The following is a 24,912-nucleotide window of genomic DNA, read 5'->3' as shown; positions in this document are numbered from 1 at the left end:
CCTTAAATACACACACTTCCTTGCAAAATTGAATCGTACATACATCTGACTTGTATGTTTGCTGTAATGTGCAAATTGAATACCAGATTTGCTGTAAATACTTGGCAGTGGCTGCCTATGAACTTAATTGTCTAGAACATGCATTCCAATTACTGTAGGGATTTTATATGAATTGGTTTAATCTGAACCAGTAGAACTAAAACATCCTTGAATTTAGATCTCATTATGAAAAGCCATCTGAGGCTTTACACATTTTAACCAGAGGGGTTTTCCCTGTTCCAAACTCAACACTTAATGAGATACCTATTTTATTTATTTAAACATTTGCTACTTGCCCATCAACCATCTCAACATTGTTTATCCACTGCCCATTAAAAACATTTAACAATCCAAAGTTAGAACAGTGAGATCAATGCAAATTACCACTTAAAAATCAATACAAGCAGCACAATTCCTTCTAAAAATGAGTTTTAAAAACAGCTGACAATCTGTTTATTTCAGCCCTTGGAACAAACAGTCCTAAAAATCCTGGGAAAATAAAAAGGTCATCTGGCATTGCAAATAATTTGGTGTAGCCATTAGACAAACCTTGCTAGTGAGAGCATTCCGTAACTGGGGTAGCCACCACCAAAAGGGGTATCTTCTTGGTAGACACCTGCCTCACCTCATTTGATGGGACAGGCTGGAGAAGGGCCTCTGGTAAAGATCTGAAGGTCCAGAGAGGTTTGTATGAAAATCCTTCAGAAAACCTGACTCTATCAGGTCTGTTCCCCTTGAAACCAGTGATGTAGACAGAGCATGTCTACCCAGTTTGCACCAGTTTACCCCGGTGCCTTATAACTTGCTGTCATGTTAATAAAATCTCAGCTTCAGTGTTTGATCATGTCTAGCTCCAGTGATCCTTTTTTGTACCTATCAAAATCTGCAGCTGTCTCAAACATCCCTATGGAAAAGCTACTGGCTGGCTTAACCCAGTAATAATAGCATTGGCAAAGCTCACCTGGGGCAACTCAGTTGGTAGAGCAGCAGGTGTTTAATCTCAGGGTCGTGGGTTTGAGTCCCATGTTGGGCAAAAAGATTCCTGTGTTGTTGTTGGGGGTGGACTAGATGATCCTTATGGTCCCTTCCAACTCTACAGTTCCGGGAAGGCAAATTCTGAGACATATTATACGTAAAGTACCTTGGAATATATATTGATCAAGAGCTTTTTAGCTCTAGAACAGGCATGTCAAACCTGCGGCCCTCCAGATGTTTTGGACTACAATTCCCATCTTCCCCAACCACTGGTCCTGCTAGCTAGGGATCATGGGAGTTGTGGGCCAAAACATCTGGAAGGCCGCAGGTTTGACATGCCTGCTCTAGAACAAGGCTGTAAGACGAACTGCTAAATTTGGCAATGAAAAACCTCATTGGAACAAATTTGTTAGCAGCTGACGTTCCTATTTCATGTTGACTACATCTGACTACAGCCACCTCCTGAGAGTTATTTCTAGACAAAGCTGGGAAGGGTTAGAGTTCTTCTGCTGTCACCTGTCCAACAAGAACAGGGCTTGGTTAAACAGGTACGGTGATTTGGCATCTGTGTCTCCATGACTGGCGTACTTTGAAACCTGCTTCCTGTTTAACCACATGCCACTCTTAAAGCAGATTTAACTTGGGTTATCCAGTTAGTCTTTTATAGAGCAGAATTACTGTGTGTTGCACAAGCAGGATATTGTTCTTGTCACAGAAATATTGGTCAGCAGTTAGTCAAATGATTTCTTTCCAAATTCCCTGCTATCCAGCATTTAATCTTGCTCCAACGCAAAGCACTGCTGTTCATGGCAAGTAACTGCAGAATAATACTGACTTCTTTCTGAGTCTTGTGTTTGCTTCACGTATGGGGAAGAAAAAACCTAGAAGACAACCCAGAAACCAACTTCCAGTAACTCTGTTGTAGTCTATGGGCTTAATTAACACTTCAGCTCGAAAGTCTGTTGGTGTTGTGGCATCAGTGTCTTTAAAGCAGCAAATTACATAAAAGCTGCCATTCTAATTTGTTGTACCTTCTGTAGAAAAGAGGAATAACAAGTTCCCTAAAGTAAAGGTAAAGGGACCCCTGACCATTAGGTCCAGTTGTGACCGACTCTGGGGTTGCGCGCTCATCTCGCATTATTGGCCGAGGGAGCTGGCGTATAGCTTCCAGGTCATGTGGCCAGCATGACAAAGCCGCTTTGGGCAAACCAGAGCAGCACATGGGTACTAAAGACACTGCTTATGCCCTAATGAAAGGCAGGCTGTAGTCTTCAAATCATTAAGATAAGCATTATAGCAAAGTGTTCCTGGATTCTCTTCAGAGAATCAGTTTCCTTTCCATTTCATTCTAAATTAACATCCATTGCAACCCTAAAATGTTCTGTTATGTCAAAATAAAACTACCAGACCAGGAAAAGTAATTCTCATTTTTATATCAGAAATAACTTAATGGTCAGAGCAAAAAAAAAGTACAAAGATGAATTTATTACGTTGAATAGCGCATCAGACAGAATGTGAGTGATAACTAGAAGCAATTTGCATTTGCTGGGAGAAGTCAATTTTTAAAAGTCTGCTAATTTGATACCAAGCATTCCTTAGGAAAATAGTAATATGAAAAATTCATAACAGTAATTAGCATATTCATATAACAGGATGTGAAAAATAAACCCACCAATGAGGTTATATATTTTTATTGGCAGGAGTTTAACCCCAGTAAAAGGATCATATCATCTGTTTTGTTTTCTCACAGTTAATGGTAGTGTAATGTCACAACATTCAAAACGTATTTCAAGTTGTGTTAGTAATGATGCTTGTTAACAGTCATTGGGGACAATTTGTCATGCAAATAACTAGTAGTAAGTTCCAGGAAACTATGCCATTGTAAGGCCTCTTCTTTGAGCATTGGTGAACTAAAATTAAACAGCAACAAACCTTGCCAAACTTGCAAGACAAAGATATAACAGCTCTGATAATATGGGTCCAACATGATGGTGGCTGCCTCTTTTCTTCATCCCACTACAGCCTCCCCACTTTCTCCCCCTTGGGCTCAGGAGAGACAATCCTAAGTAAGTAAGTAAGTAAGTAAGTAAGTAAGTAAGTAAGTAAATAAATAAAGATTTGGACATTCTTCCAAGGAGTGAGTTGAAGTGAGAGTTGCACCTACTCATACAAATATGCCCTCATGTTCCAAGTCTACCTAATAATGCAACTTCAATTTGTCTAGGAATTTCCTATCTCATCTGTGGTGGCTGCCCAATGTTTTAATGCAATACAGTGGTACCTCTCCTTACGAATTTAATGCGTTCCGAACGCACATTCGTAACGTAAGTCGAAAAAATTTGTAAGTCGAAGCAACCCTATCTAAACAGCATCCAAGATGGCGAACGGAGCTCCATTCATAAGTAGAAACATTCGTAAGTCGAGTCATTCGTAAGTAGAGGTACCACTGTGTATATGTATGTCTGTGTGTGTGTGTGTGTGTGTGTGTATATATATATATATATATATATATATATATATATATATATATATACACACACACACATTTCATATATATAATGAAATGGGGCATTGCATTTTGGATCATTTAACATGGCAGCCAACCACTGCCATTGGTGCCAAGTTTGGGGCCCTCAGGCAGCGCCAAACCACTGGCACCAGGTCAGGTGCAAAAGTAGACTCTTCTGAAGACTGAGAGCTGGTCAGATGTTGCCTCTACTACTGGTAGTACGCCATTTGGAAAGAAACTAGAGCAAGGAAACACTTTTATCTAAAGTTCCATACAAGAATTTCTCAAACTAAGTCAAACAATGTCATTCTTTAGGCTAGAGGAGACTGTGACCCTCCAGATGTTGAATTTCAACTCCCATCTGTCCCAGTTAGCATGGCAAACAGTCAGGGACGATAGGTGCTGGAGTCTTTAGCTTGCTAAAGTCTTCTTTGTTAAAGCCAGCTGCAGCAAAAATCTCAAATATTGGTTTTTATACTTTGGTTATTTTACACTTTCATTTTTAGTGCCCTTGTTTATTATTATTTATTTATCCTTTATTTTTAACTGCCCAGACCCCATGGTAAGGTCATAAATAGGAAACAACAGTTTCCCAATTGCTGGAAGGTTGCTAGTTCCCCTTCATCGTCCTAGGCTGTAGGATTCCACCAATCAAATAAGGATGGAAAGTTATGTGACTCTGGTGTGGGCAATGGCGTAAGTGCAAAAGTAGAATAAAGGATTGCTAACAATTAGATAATGTGAAGTGCCTCAAACACTCAAAGCACAATTGCCCTCTCTAGTTGCTTGTTGAAAAACACTCTGGGCTTAGAAATTTTCCAGTCAGGGTGCATTGGAACTATCCAGTAGTCTGAAGTGGAAGTTCTGGGTGTTCAGTGTCCTCTTCTTGGGAGCAATCGCCTGCATCTGAACCAGCCAGTTACCTGCTTGGTTTGCCTGGAGCAATCTCCCTGTAGCTGAACCTGTGGCAGGCCAGAAGAATTTCACAATTTGTCCCTAAACTGCAAATTATCCAGCTGAATTCTGCCCAAAGTGGGAGTCTGAGTACTATGCCGCTGATCAGATTATTTCATTATTAAGAAAATGCCCCTCCACCTCCTTCTCGGGCCCTTCTTGCACCCTTAAAAGTTGCAGGAAATCAGCAGAAGCAGCAGCAGCGGGGCAGTTACAAAGCAAGACCTTCGCCTCGTCAGTTTCCAGAAGTCAAGCGGCGTTTGGGGGTGGGGGCATAGCTGCCAAGTTATCCCTTTTTTACAGGGATTTTCCCTTATGCTGAATAGGCTTCCTCGCGAGAAAAGGGAAAACTTGGCAGCTATGGGTGGGGGTGCCATTGCTGCGGAAGGTTTAAGGGGCGGTGGCCATTTCTTGCACCTATGGAAATTATAAGCTGCCCTTGAAAGGTTGCAACTTCTGTGCAGTGTTTTTAAAACCAAAGCAAAACCTCTATTTAACAAACGTGCTAGGGGAGAACGCTATACCCACCCATTCCTATAAAACAGCTACTCAAGAGGGGAAAGGGGGGCATTGCCATTTTCTGGTCAAGTCCTGAAGAAGAAGGGACCGGGAGGGGAGGAGAGTTGGGCCGGCATCAAAAGCGCCTCCCTCCCGGCTTCGGGAGGACTTGGCTGCCCTGCCCAGAGATGCGCTTAGGAGCCGGGTAAATCAAGCAAGGTGGCTGAACACTGCAGTTCACCCGCCAGCCCGCTCGTGGCGCTCTAGGTTTCCCTCTGGCTCCCGACTCAGTAGCCTAGGAGGAAGTCCCGTTCTCTCTCTCTCACTGACAGAAGGGGGGGGGGTTCATAGACTTTAAAAATAGAGACGGCACCCGTCCTGCTTATATATGATACTTCCGATCTCAAACTGATCTGCCTTTCGCCGCTATGGAGATTTTTTTTTAAAAAAAGAATATTAAACCATGGAGGTGCCAACGGCTAGAACGACTGGAACGGCAGCTTGCTGATTAAAACTGGAAGCTCGCGCTTTGGATGCGCGCGCCGGTCGCCATGGTCGCCTAGAGATTGTGACGTCAGGCGGCACCGAGCGGCGTCTCGCTTCCTGTTTCCGGTGCCCTTGTTCCTGCGTTGAAGGCGACGGCATAGACGAGGAGGAAGGTGAAGAGGAAGAGCCGCCAAGATGCTTCGGAACCTTTTGGTATGGCCGGAGAAGGAGGAAAGCCTGGCTTGTGACTTGGGTGGCATTTACTTTTGGGAAAGTAGCCGCGGAAGCAGCGAAATAGACGAGTGAAGGGAGGCCCCTTTTATCGCATTTCCTGCGGTTGTGAACTGCCTTTTCCAAGGTTGCAACTTCCATGCAGTGTTAAAAGCAAAAAATAAAAACACAGCGTAGCAAAAGTGAGCTACGCACCCTCAGCAATTCCCACAAAACCAGCTATGATAAAATAGTATTTTTATTTGTCGAAATGTCTGCTTAAAACTAAGCTAAGCCTATTTAAAAAGAAACCATACTTGAGTTAAGGTATTTGGGGGGGGGTTGGGGGTTGGGGTGGTTATATTGTGACTGGTTTGGGCCTTGTAAATGGTCAGGGGGCAGGATCCGGAAAACCTTTTAAGAAGGCTGGGGAGGGAGCCATGGAGGATGGGTTGAAGGGAAAATTTGCCAATATCAGGTTTCGGAAGTCTACCCAATTTGGGACAGTTATTTTCTCCGCGGTGGCTATCACACATTAATGGAGGAGAGGGCATCTGGAGAGGCCTTGTTGGGCTAAGGTGGCTTCCAGGAGGAGATGTGGCATTTTATTTCCATGGATCTTTCCTTAAGTTCACATGTTGGGATCCAAGCCAATGTATTTTACTTTATATGTTCATTGGTTGGTAATGTTTGCCGTGTCAAAGCCCATTAATTTTCAAAGATCGGTGTAGGCCTATGGTCTCCCTTTTTGGTGGTTTGGGTATTGTTAACTTTCTTTTTTACATGGTGCAGATTAAGAAGGGGAAATAGGGTTGGGAAAAGCAGGATTTCAACAAAGTAGCTGTTAGCCTTTGGCAGAAACAACAGGTTTTTTGTTGGTATCTTAAAGAGGCATGTGACACAAGCTTGTGTGCCTATCATCAGATTTATGTAGATTTATTTTCAGTTGGTAGAAATGTGGGGTGAAACAGTGGGGCCTAATGGCCATGCAATGGAAGAGGCAGCAATGGTCAGCACAGGCCAAATATATACAATAGCTGTTTTCACACATAATCGCAAAACATGGTTAAGCATTATGTACGGAAGCCCTTGAGCAATACACTTCCCATATCCAGCACTGACATGAGATCAAACACATTCTTTCATTCTTAACTAACTATAGTTTGGTAGGTTCAAAACAAAAATTATAGCGTTAAATATGGCTTATTAAAACTAGCTAGGGTTGTTAGCCATAGTCTGAAGTAGGCTTGCCTCATTAAGCTATATCTAACACTTAACATTTTCGTTTCAGAGAAAACTGATTATCATTCTGTGTACACTAGTGTGGTCACTAACTACATTTGGTCTAACTCTAAACCACTAGTGTTTAGTTTACTTGCTTCCCAAGTAATTGTGCATATGAGTGCACCCTTAAAAAAAGAAGTACCTGTACTATTTCTAATAATACTTTAAAAAGAAATACTTTTTGTTTGTTTGGCAGACTCTTCGGCAAATTTCTCAGAAATCCATAAGCACTGCCTCCCGCAGGCAGGTTGCAAACAAGGTTCCGGAATTACAGAAACATTTCCAGGTATGGTTGCATGCATACTTTGAGAACAAATGACAATGTAATGGAACCTCTTAATATTTTGTGTGTGTGTGTGTGTGTGTGTGTGTGTATGATAAGTATACTTTACTTAGCACCACTAATGGCATTTAGCATCTTTCTTGGTTTGATCTTTTAAGACCACGTAGTCTGATTTCTGTGTGATAGCTGCTTATTTTCTCAGTAGTGCTAAATTATCTGAAATCCAATAGCATGCTTGTATGAATGGATTTATGTTTACGAATGCAATTAAGTTACATGTGAAAGATACAGCAATAGCTGTTGAAGACAAATCAGAATTTTTGGATCTTGAAAAAATAGGCAATGTCCTACCTGGCTAGCAAATTGTAACTAGTTAATAAATACTCTATGTGGTGCTGGGTACCATAAGTTAGAACTCAAGGCTGAACCTTTTTGTGTGTTCTGTAGACAGCTCTACTAACAGTCTTTGATCATTCTTAGTTGTCATGCTGAACAGTACAGAGTAGAGGTGAGGAACCTGCAGCCCTCCAGATGATGGTCAGGGTGGGCGGGAATCTGGGTGGCTACAGATTTCTATCCCTAATGTAAGAGGACACTATGCTGCTTGCTATGAATAAAAAAATGTGCTGTAATATTATTACTTGATAGTTTGTTTTATCATCTACGCAGCCTGATTCATGACTTGGTTTTTCCAAAGTTGTGATTTCAACTGTGTTGTCCTTAATGCTAATAATCAAATACTTTTCATAAAATAGTTTTTCTTGGCTCCCTCCCCCCTGCATCCCAAGCCATGCCCACTAAAGCATCTGCCCATGAAGAGCATCTAAGTTGAGTAGTCCAAAAAGGGACATCTTCTCAAAAGTGGTGGGTACATAGTGTTGGCATTTGACTTGTCAAAAATTGGTCAATAATTTTCAAAGAATAAGTTATTTGATCACACACACCCCTAAACAGTAAAACCCTAGCAAAGCATTATGCTAATTACAAAAAAAGTATTTTCCTTCATTATTTTATTCTAGAAGACTTCAGAGTCTAGCCCCTCTCTCAGTCTTTGCAAAATAGCAGCAAATTTCACACTGAAGGTCTTCTCCCTTGGCATGTGAAATGTGGCTAAACTTTTGCAGAAGGAGCTAAGCAAAGAGTGCTTTGCCCTGATAAAACGGGTTCTTCTTTTCCTGTGTGGCCATTGTGGAATCTGCTGGCTGGTTTCTTTACTTGCTCCCTGAGGGTGGCAGTGGCCCCACAGACCTTGCACTGCCTGAAAAGTGGCCTTGGGCAAGGTGGCAGGTGGTCATTTAACTGAGAGGGAGAAAGTTGGTCTCTGATCTTGCTGGCTGATCTGTGTTAACCGGAAAAATCAGAACCACAAGTAAGTAGTGTCACCATTGTCTATGAAATGATGTCTTCCATGACCCTTTAAGGCAATATATGGCAGTGTGGATACATGCCTTCGTCCACAGTGCTGACGTTCACTGCACCACTGCTGTCCTGTGCTACAGTGCTCACCTTCACTGCACTATGTAGGTTGCTGACTCATCCTTATCAATTCTAGCTAATTGCTTACCCTAATTTATGATTATGTATGCACATGCTTTGTGTTTCCTCTTTACTGTGCTCCCATTTAGAGAACCGGGACATGTTGCTTAACTGGGAAGGAAGAGGACAAATTTTTTTTAGAGAGAATGCAGGTGGTACCTGCTCCTAAAATTTATTCAGTAGATTATATTCCTGTTTTCTGATTTGAGTTCTTAAAACAGTCAATAGCATTTATGAAACACAACAGGCGCACCTAAACTCACATGCTCACAAAACAACCAGCCCCACTGAAGCAGGAGCCAACACCAAATATTTTCCACAGAGCAGATGGTATCCATTGTCCTTGAGGTGGGGAGGGGGCAGTTGATTTATTGTTCCACTCCTTGCAACCTCTCCGGTTGCTTCCTTGCAGCTCATCTTAGCCTGCCTGTCCTGAGGAAGTATTGTATCTTTCCCCACCCCCAGAAATATTTAGAGTTTAAGGCTTATCCTTAGGAGAATACGGATGTGGGGGTACCCCCTCCACTCCACCCCATCCACTCCACCCAGGTTTGGCTGCTTCTTCCTCCCCACCTATCTCTGTCTAGGTCAGGTGTCAGCAATGTTTTCCAGCCGTGGGCTGGACATGCGCAGAAGCGATTTCTGGCGCCACGCTGCCCATGTCCGGGGCGCCGGAAATCGCTTCTGCATGTGTCTGCAGCGCCGGAAATCACTTCTGTGTCTGCGCAGATGCGATTTTCTGCACAGGTGCAGGCACCATTTCCGGCGCTGCTCAGCGAGTCCCCGCACCACGCTGCGCTAATCTGGTGCAGGCTTAGCCCATTTGCTTCACATCCTGATTTCAGACCGTGATATATTGGTATATTGTGGTGTTGAGCTGGTGATATACTATGATGCTGAAAACCAGTTATCACCCAGCCCTACTGCTCATATGACATATATGAGCATTTTGCATTTTGTAGTATTATTTTCATTGTTATATAAATATATTTTCATTGTTTATTGTCACGGTTTTTTGTTTTGGGTTTGTTTTGCTTATATTTCCGTGATTGTCTATTTGTTACTTACTCACTCATATGACATATATAGCTGAACAGGAGAGTCTCTTTTTACAGTATACGGTAGCATGCTTCCACAGAGGGCTGTTTCAGTATTGGTGAACGTTCAATATCAGGTAAATGTTCCGAATTACAGTTTTTGGTCTTGAATAACTGGCAAAGATGCAGGAAATAACTTTTTGTACTTTTAGCCGGGACTTGAGTAAACAGAGGAGGAGTTAGCTTTCTAACATTTTAACTCTAGCTGAATAGGTTTCAATTTTTTAAAAAATAAAGCCTAAAAGAGATGAGTCTTAACACATGAATTCTGCATCTTTGTTGTTGTTATTAGGAAGATAATGGCATTCCAGTGTACCTGAAAGGTGGAATAATGGATGCAATGCTGTATCGAACCACAATGATCCTTTCCGTTTTTGGTAAGACTTTTAACAGAGAAGCAGCAGAGCTGTCATAGATGTCTCTGGTTGTGTGTTCATATTTCTAAGATAGAAAGTACCCCTCCTCTGCAAAAAAATCTGAAACAGGAACTTGGAAACTTTGAAATTCTCTGCTGTATGTTACTGTGTTATTAAAAGCATGCTTAGGAAAACCTGTATAAAAGCACAAGAGAGACCAGACTGCTGTTTGTGAATATGCTCCACTTTATTTTCTCCTCTTTCTCTTGTGGACATCACTTGAGTATATAAGAGCTCGGTCTTAAAGGAACCCAGATCCCCACTCTGTTCAGTAGGCAAATTTGGATGAGAGTTTGCATTCAAGCTTGCTGCTTTTCCTATGCCACTTTCCCATAATGCCTACTTTACTTAGCTATTTGGCTGAGTGGGTTTCTGACACCTTTGAGAATGCAGTCTTTACAATAATTTGTTGGGAACATTTTTAAAGCCCAAAAACATGAGGCAGAAACTTCTGGATGGAAGCTCAAGTTAAAATACAGCAGCCAGGAAAATGATGGGGGACCTGTGTCCCTCCATATGTTGTTGGACTACAGCTTCAGTAATCATTGACCTTGGCCAGAATTGATGGGACCTAGAGTACAGTGATATAGGGAGAGCCGCAGGTTCCCTATCCCTGCATTGGGAACAGCATGCTGGAAGCACTTTAATTTACCAGAATTTCTGAAAGCTCAAAAATTTAAGATGGCAATTTTTGTTATAAAATGTAACAGAATTTTAGTTTTGCCTGATAATAATAGTAATAATAATAATGGTACCTCACCCATCTGACTGGGTTGCCCAAGCCACTTGGGCGGTTTCCAACATATGTAACAACATATTAAACATTAAACCTTAAGAAGCTTCCCTGTAAAGGGCTGCCTTCAGATGTCTTATGAAGGTTATATAGTTATTCATCTCCTTGACATCTGATGGGAGGGTGTTCCACAAGATGGATGCTACTACAGAGAAGGCCCTCTGCCTGGTTCTCTGTAACTTCACTTCTCTCAGTGAAGGAACCCTCAGTGCTGGATCTCAGTGTCCGGGGCTGAACGCTGGGGTTGAAGACGCTCCTTTAGGTATACAGGGCCAAGGTCATTTGGGGCTTTAAAGGTCAGCAGCAACACTTTGAATTGTGCTCAGAAGTGTCATAATCCTCCCTTTATGCACTTAATTGGCCTGGAAAACGGGCTCCTTTTAGCCTGAAGAAACTTAACACATATTGTGTCATTTTCTGTAATAAGACTAGAGCAAAAGAGTTGCATGGATACTTTTCAAAAAAGAGAGCTTGTGCTAATAAATTGCCATCAACTAAAGCATTTGTGCTTGATCTGACCTAATCTTGTGTGTCTTCTCTTCAGGAACAGGCTATCTCCTTTATGTGCTCTTCAATGCAGCAATGCCCAAGAAAAACAATTGACCCCAGTTTACAGGATGCATCTTGGAGTAACACCACACCATTCCAAAGCACTCTTCAGGGACCTACTTTGTCCTTGTCATAAATGATGTCTGTGTAGGGGATCAATATTTATTGAGTTGAAATGTTCTATGCTGTGACCAATAAAGTAGTTTTACATTCCTGTGTGCTCGAATCTGTTGAAAGTGTGTTTTTGTGAAGCCTGCAGTTTCACAATCTCAAGCAGAAATAATAGGCTCAAGTCGGAATTTGTAGGGTTTGCTAATTTGCCATCTTTTTTGTCTTCAGGATCAAAAATAGCTTAACATGGATTAGGTAAATGTCATACTATAAACAGACAAATAAATTGGAGTCCTTGGAGAGTTGAGAAAATCAAATAAAAAGATTCCAAGAGCTCTGGCCAGGTAAAGGAATAATTTTTAGAAAGTTTTAAAGTTGATAATAATAAGACAAATTCCAGTAGCAATCCAGTTTTTTGAAATCCAGGACATGGCCCTGTTTCGGTTTATTCTTCATCAGCTCTAGTTTCATAGTTTCATGGTCAAAGCGTACAATTCATGGTTTTTCCCCCTCCAATAAGCACTCGTTTATTTCCCTGAGCACTTGCACTATGATGTGATTTGCATAAAGCAATGCCCAAGCTAAGCACTTGGATTCTGTCGGGGTCTTCCTACAGACCATTACTTTTGCAATGAAAGGTGGTCTGTATAAATTATTTCTAATCACGCTGTGAGCCAATTTTGAGGCAAAATGCAACCTAGCCATATGTGCCTTTAATAAGAAGTCTATTTTATTTCATTTTTCTGTTGTAAGCCGCCCAGAGTGGCTGGGGAAAACCCAGCCAGATGGGCGGGGTATAAATAATAGTAAATTATTATAAAATAAGTATTATTATAAATATATTATTATTATTATTATTATTATTATTATTATTATTGCTATGTTCAGTGAGCCTTATTCTTGGGTAAGGGTTCTGCAGGAACTAGGCAATGCTTATTAACTGCTATGGAAGAGCATGGAAGCTACATTTAGTAGGATGAAGCTACCTTCCCTGTCTCAGAATCAACAGAAGTACAGTGTCACCACATGATGTCACTGTTGAATTTCTGTTTCAATACCATTCCTCTAAATACATTTTCTTAAACCATTTAAAGTTATTAAATGATACAGTCATGTTTAAAGGTCCTGTTTTCTCACCTGCAATGAGACCATGCCAAATGATGTTTTCTAATAAACTAAAAAAAATGGGTAATTGTTGTGAAGCCTAATTGAGAAAATATTTTCTGTATTCATCTGTTTTTCCAGCTACTTTAATAGTGCTGTTATTATTTTCCTTCGTGTGACATGTATGAGAGAATGGATTTCACCTGCATAACTCAGATACCTGAAATTATGCTCAGACACATCACTGGCCGTGAAATCAGACAGTACATAAATAATTGTTGTGGTGAGACTCCTTTATGACTCAGTCGAAAGTCTCTTGCTTTTGTTAAGCCAGTCTTTCTTTTCTTTTGCAGAGGACAGAGAAGAGAGTCTAATGCATGAGCACTTCAAATTGTAGGTGCCTTGTGCGGCCGAGGGCCATGGGGAGAAGAATGACTTGAATCCAGGCTTAATCCTGTTCATATCTGTTCAGAAGTAGGTCCTGTGGAATTCAGTGGGGCTTACTCCCAGCTAAGAAGTTTGCAGCATTAGTCATAGAATACAGCAGAGCCACTGAAACCAATGTGATTAAATCATTGTCTAAGGCAGCACCGCTTACCTGAGAGCATAGGAGCCAACTCTTAGGGGCCGAGGTCTTTTCAGCCCCCACTAACAAAATACTTAAGGGGGCTGTCGTCCTCGTCGTCCCCACAAAGTTGATGAGCATTGTCATTCAAATGGTGTCCATGCACCACATTGTGTGACCAATTATGCAGGGAGGAGCTTACTTACCCCCCACCCCACCCCATGCAAGTTGGCATCACTGCCTGACAGCAAGTTCCCTTGCATGCAATAGAACTTATTTCTCACTAGATAAAGTTAGGATTGTGCTGTAACTTAAGTCCCATTGATTTCAAGTGGGGTTCGTTTTTTCCTCCAGTCCGAAACAGTAAAGGCTGCCCATGCAGGAGAATTACTACAGCCGCCCTCCTGAATTATGGAAGGATTCACCCCCTTCAGGTTGGTCTAATATGCCTGCAAATTTCATTAAGTACTTCCCCCAAAATTAAAAATTATGTTTTAAAAAATACATTTTAAAGATGCCCAGGCCCAGGCCGAGTGAAGCCAAACCAAAAACAACCATGGAACTATTTTCCTATAATATATCCATTTCTGTCAAAAGGCAGGGGAAGCTATAGCCCTTTTTAGATTTCCTAATATGGAATGGGGGGAAATGAAGCCCTGAATTAGGGCCTAAAGCAATAAATGGAGCAAATCTTGTTGGTGCACGCCCCTTGTACATATCAACTGAAGGAACAGTTATGCAGCTTAGGAGCCATCTTCGTTCATGGTGGTCTCTCTAGCAAAGACCACCAGCTTTTTAACTGGTAGCCCTAATCCTGATAGGTGTTTTTCTGCCCCTCTCATAATACTAGAATTTAGGACCATCCAAAACTGGCTGGCAGCAGGTTCTGGTCTGATAACAGGAAAGTACTTCAGTCTGTCTGTGTATGCCTTTGCATAACACTAACAAAAATAACAAGTGAAATTCAAAATCACCAATTTTTCAAGAAGCTTCTTGGGTTCCACCCACTTTTTTCTTTAAGTCCGCATCTCCTTGCCTTGTTTTCAGTTTGGTTTGAGACCGGGTGGTTTTTGCCTCGGGTTTTACTCTGGGAAAGACCCCTGAAACCCCATGTTGTCCAGGTCGTTCTTCTTGTAAGCAATAGTCTCCGCCTTCAGCTTCACCCACCCATGGCAGAGAGTCAGCAAATTTGTGAAGAAGGGCAGCTGTGTTTTGTGCATCTATCATAAGATTAATAATTTCACGTGACCACTAAACTAAAGGGGATTTAGAAAAAAAAAAGATGGAACCGGCAAGAATGCGGGTCAGTTCAGCCATGCTGAGAACTGGAAATGCAACGCTCAGAAACAGAAAATGATCCTTGAGGGGTAGGCGGCAAATAAAGGAGGTGAGATCAGATGGCCTCCAAACACAGTTCCAGGGAAAGTATGAGGAATTGTATCTTCACAGCAGTTTAGGAAGCGGGGATCTTGTCAAACCCAATTCAGTGGTAAACAGGTTTTAACCGGAGCAAGCGCGGGGGGGTGGGGGGTGGGGTGGAGCTCTCGGTCCTGGGATAAGAGATTGACACAGAATATGATGGCAACACAGGTCAAACGAAAAAAGTGGATGGGCCCTTGCTTTGCTTTTTCACTAAATTTCCCCAATACATTTATCCTTTCCTCATGTGAGTGAGCTAGGGTTAAGGCGTCATTCTGCATACTCCACTGGGCACAGCGGGATTTAATTCTGTAGAAGTATTCATAGGATTGCACTGCCCAGTTCATTGAATGCAGTGGATCAGACAGCCATTTTTTTCTAAGTGCACCTTGTAAAATCGAGATGTTGAAGCAACACTAGAATGGCATTGCAGGCAAATACGTTGCAGCACTTTGTTGTTTAGTCGTTTAGTCGTGTCCAACTCTTCGTGACCCCATGGACCATAGCACGCCAGGCACTCCTGTCTTGCACTGCCTCCCGCAGTTTGGTCAAACTCATGTTCGTAGCTTCGAGAACACTGTCCAACCATCTTGTCCTCTGTCGTCCCCTTCTCCTAGTGCCCTCAATTTTTCCCAACATCAGGGTCTTTTCCAAAGATTCCTCTCTTCTCATGAGGTGGCCAAAGTATTGGAGCCTCAGCTTCACGATCTGTCCTTCCAGGGAGCACTCAGGGCTGATTTCCTTAAGAATGGATAGGTTTGATCTTCTTGCAGTCCATGGGACTCTCAAGAGTCTCCTCCAGCACCATAATTCAAAAGCATCAATTCTTCGGCGATCAGCCTTCTTTATGGTCCAGCTCTCACTTCCATACATCACTACTGGGAAAACCATAGCTTTAACTATACGGACCTTTGTCGTTGCAGCACAAATGACTATTATTGCTTGTTAGGGTAAAGGTAAAGGGACCCCTGACCGTTAGGTCCAGTTGCGGACAACTGGGGTTGCGGCGCTCATCTCGCTTTACGGGCCGAGGAAACCGGCGTACAGCTTCTGGGTCATGTGGCCAGCATGACTAAGCTGCTTCTGATGAACCAGAGCAGCGCACGGAAACGCCATTTACCTTCCCGCCGGAGCGGTACCTATTTATCTACTTGCACTTTGTGCTTTCGAACTTATTACTGCCTGTTAGGGTACCACCTGCAAAAATCAAATTAGGAAACTAGATGAAAAAAGAAAAGCTTGAGTTGACCTGAGTTTTCCCTTTCTTCAAGTTCCATGGTCTGTCTGATTCTTCAGAAAAGTGTTATCTTTTGACTGTCTCATTGCAAGATGCTGTGCTGTGTCTTGTCGCTACGATGCCTGGAATTTTGTTTTTGGTTAAAAAATACTTGTTTAGCAGTATGGTTTTGAATATTCACAGCTTTGGAATTCCACTGGTGGATTTTTATTTTATTTATTTTTTGCTGATGGGGCAAATCTGCCAGCGCATCAAGTCAGGTCAGATCTCCTTGTTTGGAGGACACAAAAACCAGATGACAAGGAAGAAACGGGTAAGAACATGTTCTTTATGTGAAATAAGATCAAGGTTGTTCAGAGATTATGTGTATGGTGATCAGAGAGAACTTTTTTCCACCGGGGAGCATGGGTGTTGGAAGTTGGAAATAGAGGAGTAAAGACTTATGGGTGGAACATCCATGGGTATGGCTAACACTCAGACAAAAGTCATGGTCATTCAAACTTTACGGATGCCAAGTAGCTGTGAGTTAAGGTACGTACATCCAGTTTTACTTGTATAACAGACTGTGCTCTTACAGGAATATGTAAGAACTCTTGCACTGTGAAAGTTATAGAAATATAGCATTAGTTTAAATGTGATGGAAAAAGAGAGAAAACTGTGTACTTAACATATTAAGTGAAGTGGGAAATGCCCCTCCCATTACAAATATATATATACCGGTATATCTCAAGATGGAATAAGTAGAGGTTGCACAAAAGAGTAAATGGTGTCACTAGCACTATTCTGTGATATTTAGAGGTGTGGCCTGTCCCATCCCAAAGGCTCGCAGTGGATCACAAATCATAGAATGTAGAGTTGAAGGGACCCTGAGAGTCAATTGTCTCCAAAGGAATCTGAACTAAAGCATCCATGACAGATGGCCATCCAACCTCTGCTTAAAAACTTCCAAGGAAGAAGACGCCATAATCTCCCGAGGGAGCCCGTTTCACTGTCAGAAAGTACTTCCTGTCGAAATCTCCTTTCTTGTAACTTGAAGCCATTGGATTGACTCATACCCTCCAGAGCAGGAGAAAACAAGCACGCTCCATCTTCCATTTTACAGCCCTTTAGATATTTGAAGATGACTATCATATCTCGGTATCTTTTCCAGGCTAAAAATATCCAACTCCCTCAACCATTCCTCATAAAACTTGGTTTCCAGACCCTTGATCATCTTGGTCACCCTCCTCTGCACATGTTCCAGCTTGGCAAAATCCTTAAATTGTGGCACCTAGAATTGGACACAGTACTCCAGATGTGGTCTGACCAAGGCAGAATAGAGCAGTACTACTGCTTCCCTTGATCAGGGCACTATACTTCTGTTGATACAGCCTATAATAGCATTAGCTTTTTTTTTTGCTGCATCAAGTCTATTGACTCATGTTAAGCTTGTGGTCTACTAAGACCCCTCAATCCTAATGGTTACCTTACCCAGCCCACACTTCACCAGCTTCTCCGCAAGAATGTCATGGGGGACAAAGACCAGCATCAGTAAAATGATAAGATTTCATCTCATTCAAAGACTTTCCGCCAAAGGCCATCTTAAGTAGGCACTTGCAATTCTTTTGAAAAGTGCTGTAGCTAGAAGGATTTGCAAAGCTGCGTACATGTCTGTGACGTATTCTCTTTTCCTTCTGGGCTTTCTTTCATCCATTGAGCTTTAGAATGGAGAACCAGTTGGATTACGACTTCTATCATCCCTGACCATCGGCCATGCTTGCTGGGGCTGAGGAGAGTTGCAATCCAACCGCACCTGCAGTTCCCCCACCCCTGGTTCTGCACAGACTACAGATTGGCGTGTTGCTAGTAGTTGTCACTCTCCATGCAATGAGCTAAGAAACTGTTTTAAAAAGCATAATAATTAGGAGCACATTAGAAAACGGAGCATACACTGCATAACCGCAACTAATCCAGGTAGGTGTGACTCAAAAGGCAGATGTTGCAAAAGCTATATATAGTTTCAGAATGTGGATGGTATCCAAAGAACTACTTGGGTTCGTACAAAGGCCTAGTAAAATGTTTTCCTTTCTGAGTGCCTCCCCTAATGTCACATTATTGTCTGTTTTTGAAACTCGTGTCGGTTTCAGAAGTCCATTTGCCATGTGGTAGGGAGAGGGGGTTAAGGTTCAGAGAAAAGCAAATTTAAAGTCAGTTTGGGCTCATCATACTAGTTCCATAGTTCTTTGGATCGTAGCCCATAAATCCAGTTTGGTACCGGAATCTATAATTAAAAGGGTGAAAAATTGGACATTATTATTATTATTATTATTATTATTATTATTATTATTATTATTATCATGCTGAATTGGTCACAGCAACAGCAGTGTTTAATTCCCATGTCCTGCCTCAGAAAATCCAAACTTTGTCTAAGGTCTGAAACTGAAAAAGAGGTTTTTTAAATAAAAAAACACACCCAAAAAGCCAAATGGTGGTTCCAATGTGGTATAGTGGTTGGAAAAGTGGAACTATGTTTATGGGATGCTCCCACTGGAGGAAGATTGGGAATGAGATTCTTTGCCCTTTCTTCAGGAGGTCAGTGTGCATCCCCCCAAAGCTGCTCCAGGGGATTCCAAGACTCGCCAGATCAGTGTAGGAGGTAATGTGAAGGTTGATTAGGAACAGGGGCCGTATATTGTCTACCCCTCACCATTGTCCAGCAGGAGCATCTACATATTAAAGGAGCCCCTCTGTTCATGAAACAGACGCTCAATCCAATCCAATTTAAGTTAATTTTCAAAATTGTTTAAAACTCCCTAATGCTTCCCTGTCAAGTTTACTCATGATGTGATTTCTGCCCCTCCTGTTATAATTTAAGCATTGGAAATGTTCTTTTTTAAATGGAAAGATTGACCTTGTATTTCATCTTATCTATAGCTGTTTTATTTATAAATGGAAATGCATGACTAAAGTATTTTACTGATCTGTGCTCAATGGAAAAAATGAGTATTGGAGGAGCCATGCTGGCTGCTGTCATTTTCCTCGGTGCTCTCTCATTTGATGTCATGAATTGGACACACTGCAAAATATTGTTTGAAGTCATCTCATCTCCATAGTACGGATGTTCTTTATAAAAGATACAATCTAGCTCGACGGGAAGTTAATGCTTTTGATGAAGGAACTGCTGCACAACTCTCCATGGCTCCCGCATAGCTCACCCCGTTGGCCAATTTGAAGAGTCCCTTGTGGCTTCAAAATGTGACATCATGAACCTAAATTTACACGGCGCTATAATCACGTAGCAAAGCTAGGGTTTCAGCAGCGAGCATATAAGCTTAGAAGCTTTCATGCCATATTTGGGTGTATAAATTACAGTAATAAAACCTCTCCCCTATTGTGTGCTAAGTTCACACTCTTCAGCAGGCTTTCACAAAGCCATCCTTAGAATGCCATCCTATGCTCCAAACGTGGTGGTTGGGGAGCTTTTGGATTTTGCAGAAGCCACCAGCAGCCGTATATCTTGAGATATGTACTCCCCAGTGTTGATGTCACGGATATAGGGGCTTTATGCTGGTGTAACTGGCCTGTCAGCAGGGTGGGAGAACTGGGTGGCTTGGCCTGAGTGCAAAGCTACTTAAAGTGCAAAGCTACTTAAATGATATACAGTGGTACCTCTGGTTACGAACTTAATTCGTTCCGGAGGTCCGTTCTTAGCCTGAAACCGTTCTTAACCTGAGGTACCACTTGAGCTAATTGGGGCCTCCCACCACCGCCGTGCGATTTCTGTTCTCATCCTGAGGTAAAGTTCTTAACCTGAGGTACTACTTCTGGGTTGGTGGAGTCTGTAAGCCGAAGTGTTTGTAACCTGAGGTGTTTGTAACCCGAGGTACCACTGTATCTTGTCCCCAAACTGCCCCCGCCCCCAAAGCAGCTGCTGCTGCTGCAGTTCTCAAATTACAGGAAAGGGGAGTTGAGCCCCCTTGATCTTCTTTCATTTTGCGATGACCCGTTAGCTACTTTGGGGTGGTATGCTTTGTCCCCCCAGACCTCTGTTCAAGATTTTCCCCCCAGCCTGGATCCCTCCACCATCTCTTTCCTTGGCTAGAGTCCACAATCCATCCAGAAGCACCGCAGATTACATTTCATGGTGGGGAAGGCAGGGGTAGCAGCAGCATTGCACTAATGACTGGAACTATTTTGGAAAACCAAGGACACGTTAGCTAGAGCACGTGCGTGAATGTTGACACTACGACAATGGAGGTTCTCTAGGTCAGTGTTTCTCAACCAGTGTGCCTCCAGATGTTTTGGGACTACAACTCCCATCATTTCTGACCACTGGTCTTGCTAGCTAGGGATGATGGGAGTTGTAGTCCCAAAACATCTGGAGGCACACTGGTTGAGAAACACTGCTCTAGGTAGCATGCCATGTTGATGAACCCATTCTCCAGGAGGTTCCAAACTTAAACCTAATTTAATGTAGAGCAAGTTGCTGGTCTTACTTTGATGGGAGGGGGCAGGGGGTGGGGGGAGACGGAGAGTAAACCAAGAGCTTCATCCACGGTGTTCTGTTCGGCTTCGGTGGAAAAATAGCATGGGTTGCATTCCGTGAAATTGTGTGAGGGAAGTAACTTCTGCTTGGGCAATGGAACTCCACCCTCCACCCCTCCACCCCGGCGCTCTCACATTTTAACAGCGCCCAGCACAATGCTACAATTATGTGCCCCCTGCCTCTCTTGCTTCGTCCCACAGCATTGTCGTGGCACCCCTTGCAGCGCAGCACCCAATGCGGCCGAAACGGACGCACTACCCTAAAACCCACCTCTGCCCCCCCATGCATCTCTGCACATGCACCCATAGAAGCTCCAGAGGGATGGAATAATAATAATAATAATAATAATAATAATAATAATAATAATAATAATTGCTTATTTATTGGTCAGGGGTCCTTTTACTTTTACATTTTACCCCGCCCTTCATTCGGTGCCCTGTTTGGGGAAACCACTTGCACGGCCCTAAATACAGCCCTGGTCCTGTGTGTTTATCCAAAATGACTTTCCAATTGTAGGTAGCTAAATGATGGAGAACAAATTCCTAAGGTAGGCTAATTGCACTGAAGAAGTAATGAAGCACCACTGAGTTGAATCGGTCTTGCTTCCAGCTAAGTGAGTAAAGGATTGAAGCCAAAGTCTGAAGTAACTGGCAAACCTTCTAGGCAGACTGATTTTGGAAAGGGGCTTAATATAGATTTTCATACGTTTTTCATTCTGGGCATGCTGCAAAGTTAATTAAGTGTTAACTGCATGTTTCATTGACACATACATCCAACTTTAAATTTTAAGCCTATTTTCTTAAACCATTGTGTTCATTTTAGAAGATTAAAAAAGGTAAGTTGGAGCCAATGCAAGTTATTTAATTACATGAAAACAAATGTTCACCTACCGACAAGTATTCGTGAACCTTGTCTTTTCTATTAGTGGAACACTTTTGCCATGTTTTGTTTCCCAGGCTTTTGATTTATTAGTACGTTGGTGTATCCCTTTCAGAGCATTATGTAAAGGAAAGATCAGATTAAAAAGCCCGAATGGTATAATAAATTGTCACTAAGGGAAATAATTTTCCACTTTAAAAGAAAAAGAAGAGAGAAAATCTACTACCCCCATGACTGTTAGTCTGTTAGTGTTCCAGGATCCTGTTTAAAAGATTAGGCTAATGCTGGAAGTTTGAACTTCATTATTCAGCATGTATATCTGAAGGAGCATCTCTACCCCCATCGTCAGATCCAGTGCTGAGGGCCTTCTGGCGGTTTCCTCACTGTGAGAAGTGAAGTTACTGGGAACCAGGCAGAGGGCCTTCTTGGTAGTGGCGCCCTCCCTGTGGAACACCCTCCCATCAGATATCAGAGAGACAAACAGCTATATGACATTCAGGAGACATCTGAAGGCAGCCCTCTCTGGAAGTTTTTAATGTTTGATGTTTCATTATGTTTTTGTATTCCATTGGAAGTTGCCCAGAGTGGCTAGGGCAACCCAGTCAGATGGGTGGGACATAAGTAATACATCATCATCATCAATTTGCATTGGTTATTTTATGCAAATAGGGTAAAGAGTGTTGACACCTTATAAGAATAAAAATGTAAATATATAAATGGCCCATGATACAGTTGCTTTTTTAAGTTGCTAAAAAAAAAAGAGCAGAGCAGAGCACCAAAAAGCATAGTTTGTTTCATTCCTTTTTTGTATTGCATGAAAGTGTCTGGAAGGAATGGATATATTGTCCATTTAAAAGACCTGAACATGGCAGCCGTGGAAAAGGTGGGCTTCTCTCCTTGTCTGGGATACGTAGAGTGATAAAAAGTTTGTGATCACATAACATGCTACACCTTTCCAGGACATCACCTACAAAATAATAGAACACTTGGATCAGGGGGGAGGAAAAATCACGATCAGGAGGACACTTCCCACCAGACTGGGACTGGTGAGGTGGAAGACAAGGAAGCCAGTAGTAAGTAAAGCCAGAGACAATGGCAGGTAGATTCAGCTAATTTTACTTTTGTCTTCATCTTCCTCATTGTTGAGTTCTATAAAGACAATGTGGAGGAGGAAGGAGCTGACAGTCACTGCCACCCTCTGGGCATCTTGTAAGAAGGCAAGCCAGTGGGAGATGGCTGTGGGGAAACTGAGGCGCAGCAGTGCTCTGTTTGCCTCTCTAGACAACCAGCTTCCAGTGCCTCCTGGTATTCCACTATGAGAAGGCACAGAATTTGTGTCTGTGTGAATATTCCCAATCAGCATGGCTACATGTTGGCCTGCCAAGCCAAACACTCCTCTCATCATGGACAGTGGCCTGCCAGCAACAACTCTCCCCCACACACCCCTGTTTTTGCCGTTCCAGGCAGGAATCACAAACAGAAGGCTTATCGAGCTCCTGATCAGCTGCTGGACACTGCCTCTGGCTACATTCCGCTTCATAGGGGAGATCACACATTGCTCAAGCCTGACAGATGAGAAAATACCCGTGGTTCCAAGCCACACAGCCAACTTGCACATGTCACCCTGAGAAAAAGTTTTTAAGAAACATTGGAAAAGATGCTGAGAATAAACTATCTTTCGCTGGATTCAATTCCAGAGGCTTTTTCCTCCATGAAGAAAAACATTCTTTTAAGTTTATCAAAATAGAAAATTAAGCATGTGAATATGTTAGATGTTGCATCTAGATAAAAGTTCTCTGCCTGTCTTGTTTACTGAATAAGAAGGAAAATGTTGGAGCCACATGTTCCTTCCTAGAGTGTCTTACAGTAATTTATAAATGCATTTTTTTGGAAGTAAGACGCAGAGAGTTTAAGCAAATGACTTCTCCATAGGTGGATTAAGATTGCAAACTAACATCATTATCCAAGATTCAGGCAGACTAGAATATGCTGGTAAATGTTTGCGCATTTCAGGAATGCCTTCTGAATAGCACATTGTGTACTCAGCACGTAGGCACACAGTAAACAGAACAGAATAGTTTTCAGTAACGTCAAATATGTTTCATTAGACTAGAATTTCAGTATATTAACTGCAAAAAACCCCAATGTTTTGCTACAAATAGCCTTTGTTGCACACTGGATTATGCTAAAATAACCACAGGTGGGTTTACCTGGTCAAGTGGCTAAAGGATGTGGGAAATGAAAAGAATGGGACCCAGGATAAGAATGGGCTCCTAGGACATACATAGAAATGCCGAGTTTGGGATTAACAGCAAACACACAGTAACAGCCTGGTATAATACACAGCACATTCAGAATTTTCTGTTCCCCGCTTTAACTCATGCAACAAGGCAGCTATAGTCAAGTGAGGGCTTTGCTGACGGATGGATTTAGCTGACTCTACCTGCTTGGGCGTGCTTTGGTCCATGGGGTGCTTGGGCGTGCTCTGGTCCATGGGGTCACGAAGAGTCGGACACGACTAGACGACTGAACAACAACAACACCTGCTTGGGACAGACCCAATTGAAAGTCTAAACAAAGTCCTCTGAAATATTTTTTTTTGTATTAGGTACATACAGTGGAACCTCGGTTTACGACTACCTCCGTTTATGAACGCTTCGGCGAGCAAACACCGTGGACCCGGAAGTGTTTACATCCAGGTTCCACAGCGTCGGATGGGCAGACACGATCTGCACAGCATGCATGTGCGCAGAAGTGCTCTATCAGCGCTTCGCGCATGCGCAGAAACATGCCTTCAGCGAGCGAACGCCTCCGCGGAACAGATTGCGGTCGCAAACCGAGGTACCACTGTATCAATGTTTACTTAGCACTGCCAAATGTATGCAGGGTTTTACAGAGTAACATAAACAGCTAAAAAGTTGTGATTTTTCCTTATAATGAAAGTGAAAAAATTGGAAGTTTGACATGTTTGTGAATAATTTATAAATCATATTAACCTCACTTTCACCCTTGTGAAACAGTGTGGTGTAGAGCTTAGGCAAAGTATGACAATATGGTTCATTCATTTGTTCTTTTAATAGCCAGGGAAAATCCATTCAAATGCTGCATATCAGAAACACATGTTTGAGAAGGTACCTAGATCCCTGTGCTTTAAGACTTCTGAAATGTAGTCAGACTATCACAGTCTTTTCTTTCTTTCTGGAGCTCTTTCCTCACTTAAGAGTGCTGCTTCCTTCTCCCACCTAATAATGTCCAAAGCAACCATCAATGCTTTGGGATCAACATGCTGGCTTATTTCAGGCTAAAAACATGTGTGTTGGTTGTACAATGCAGATCTACATGTGTCCATCCACGGTTATCAATGTATCTTCAGATTATGACACATTGCACAGTGATCTAGACAAGGTATTTTAAGCATTCTGAAGACTGGTTCAGAACACAGA

General features: G+C 42.3%; 1 protein-coding gene across 1 annotated transcript; it reads left to right on the top strand.

The window, feature by feature from the left end:
• Window positions 1-5,605: 5,605 nt before the first annotated feature.
• COX7A2 (cytochrome c oxidase subunit 7A2) lies at window positions 5,606-11,855 on the top strand. Its single transcript, XM_035109589.3, has 4 exons — window positions 5,606-5,674; window positions 7,152-7,241; window positions 10,164-10,248; window positions 11,625-11,855. The coding sequence occupies exons 1-4, from the start codon at window positions 5,657-5,659 to the stop codon at window positions 11,681-11,683; spliced, it is 252 nt and encodes an 83-aa protein (XP_034965480.1). The 5' UTR covers window positions 5,606-5,656; the 3' UTR covers window positions 11,684-11,855.
• The last annotated feature ends 13,057 nt before the right edge of the window (window positions 11,856-24,912 follow it).

The sequence above is a fragment of the Zootoca vivipara genome, chromosome 3 (genome assembly GCF_965207765.1).
Source record: "Zootoca vivipara chromosome 3, rZooViv2.hap1.1, whole genome shotgun sequence".
In the NCBI taxonomy this organism is placed as follows: domain Eukaryota; kingdom Metazoa; phylum Chordata; class Lepidosauria; order Squamata; family Lacertidae; genus Zootoca; species Zootoca vivipara.
Note: the sequence above shows the minus strand (reverse complement) of the source record. Positions and strands in the feature narration are given on the sequence as shown.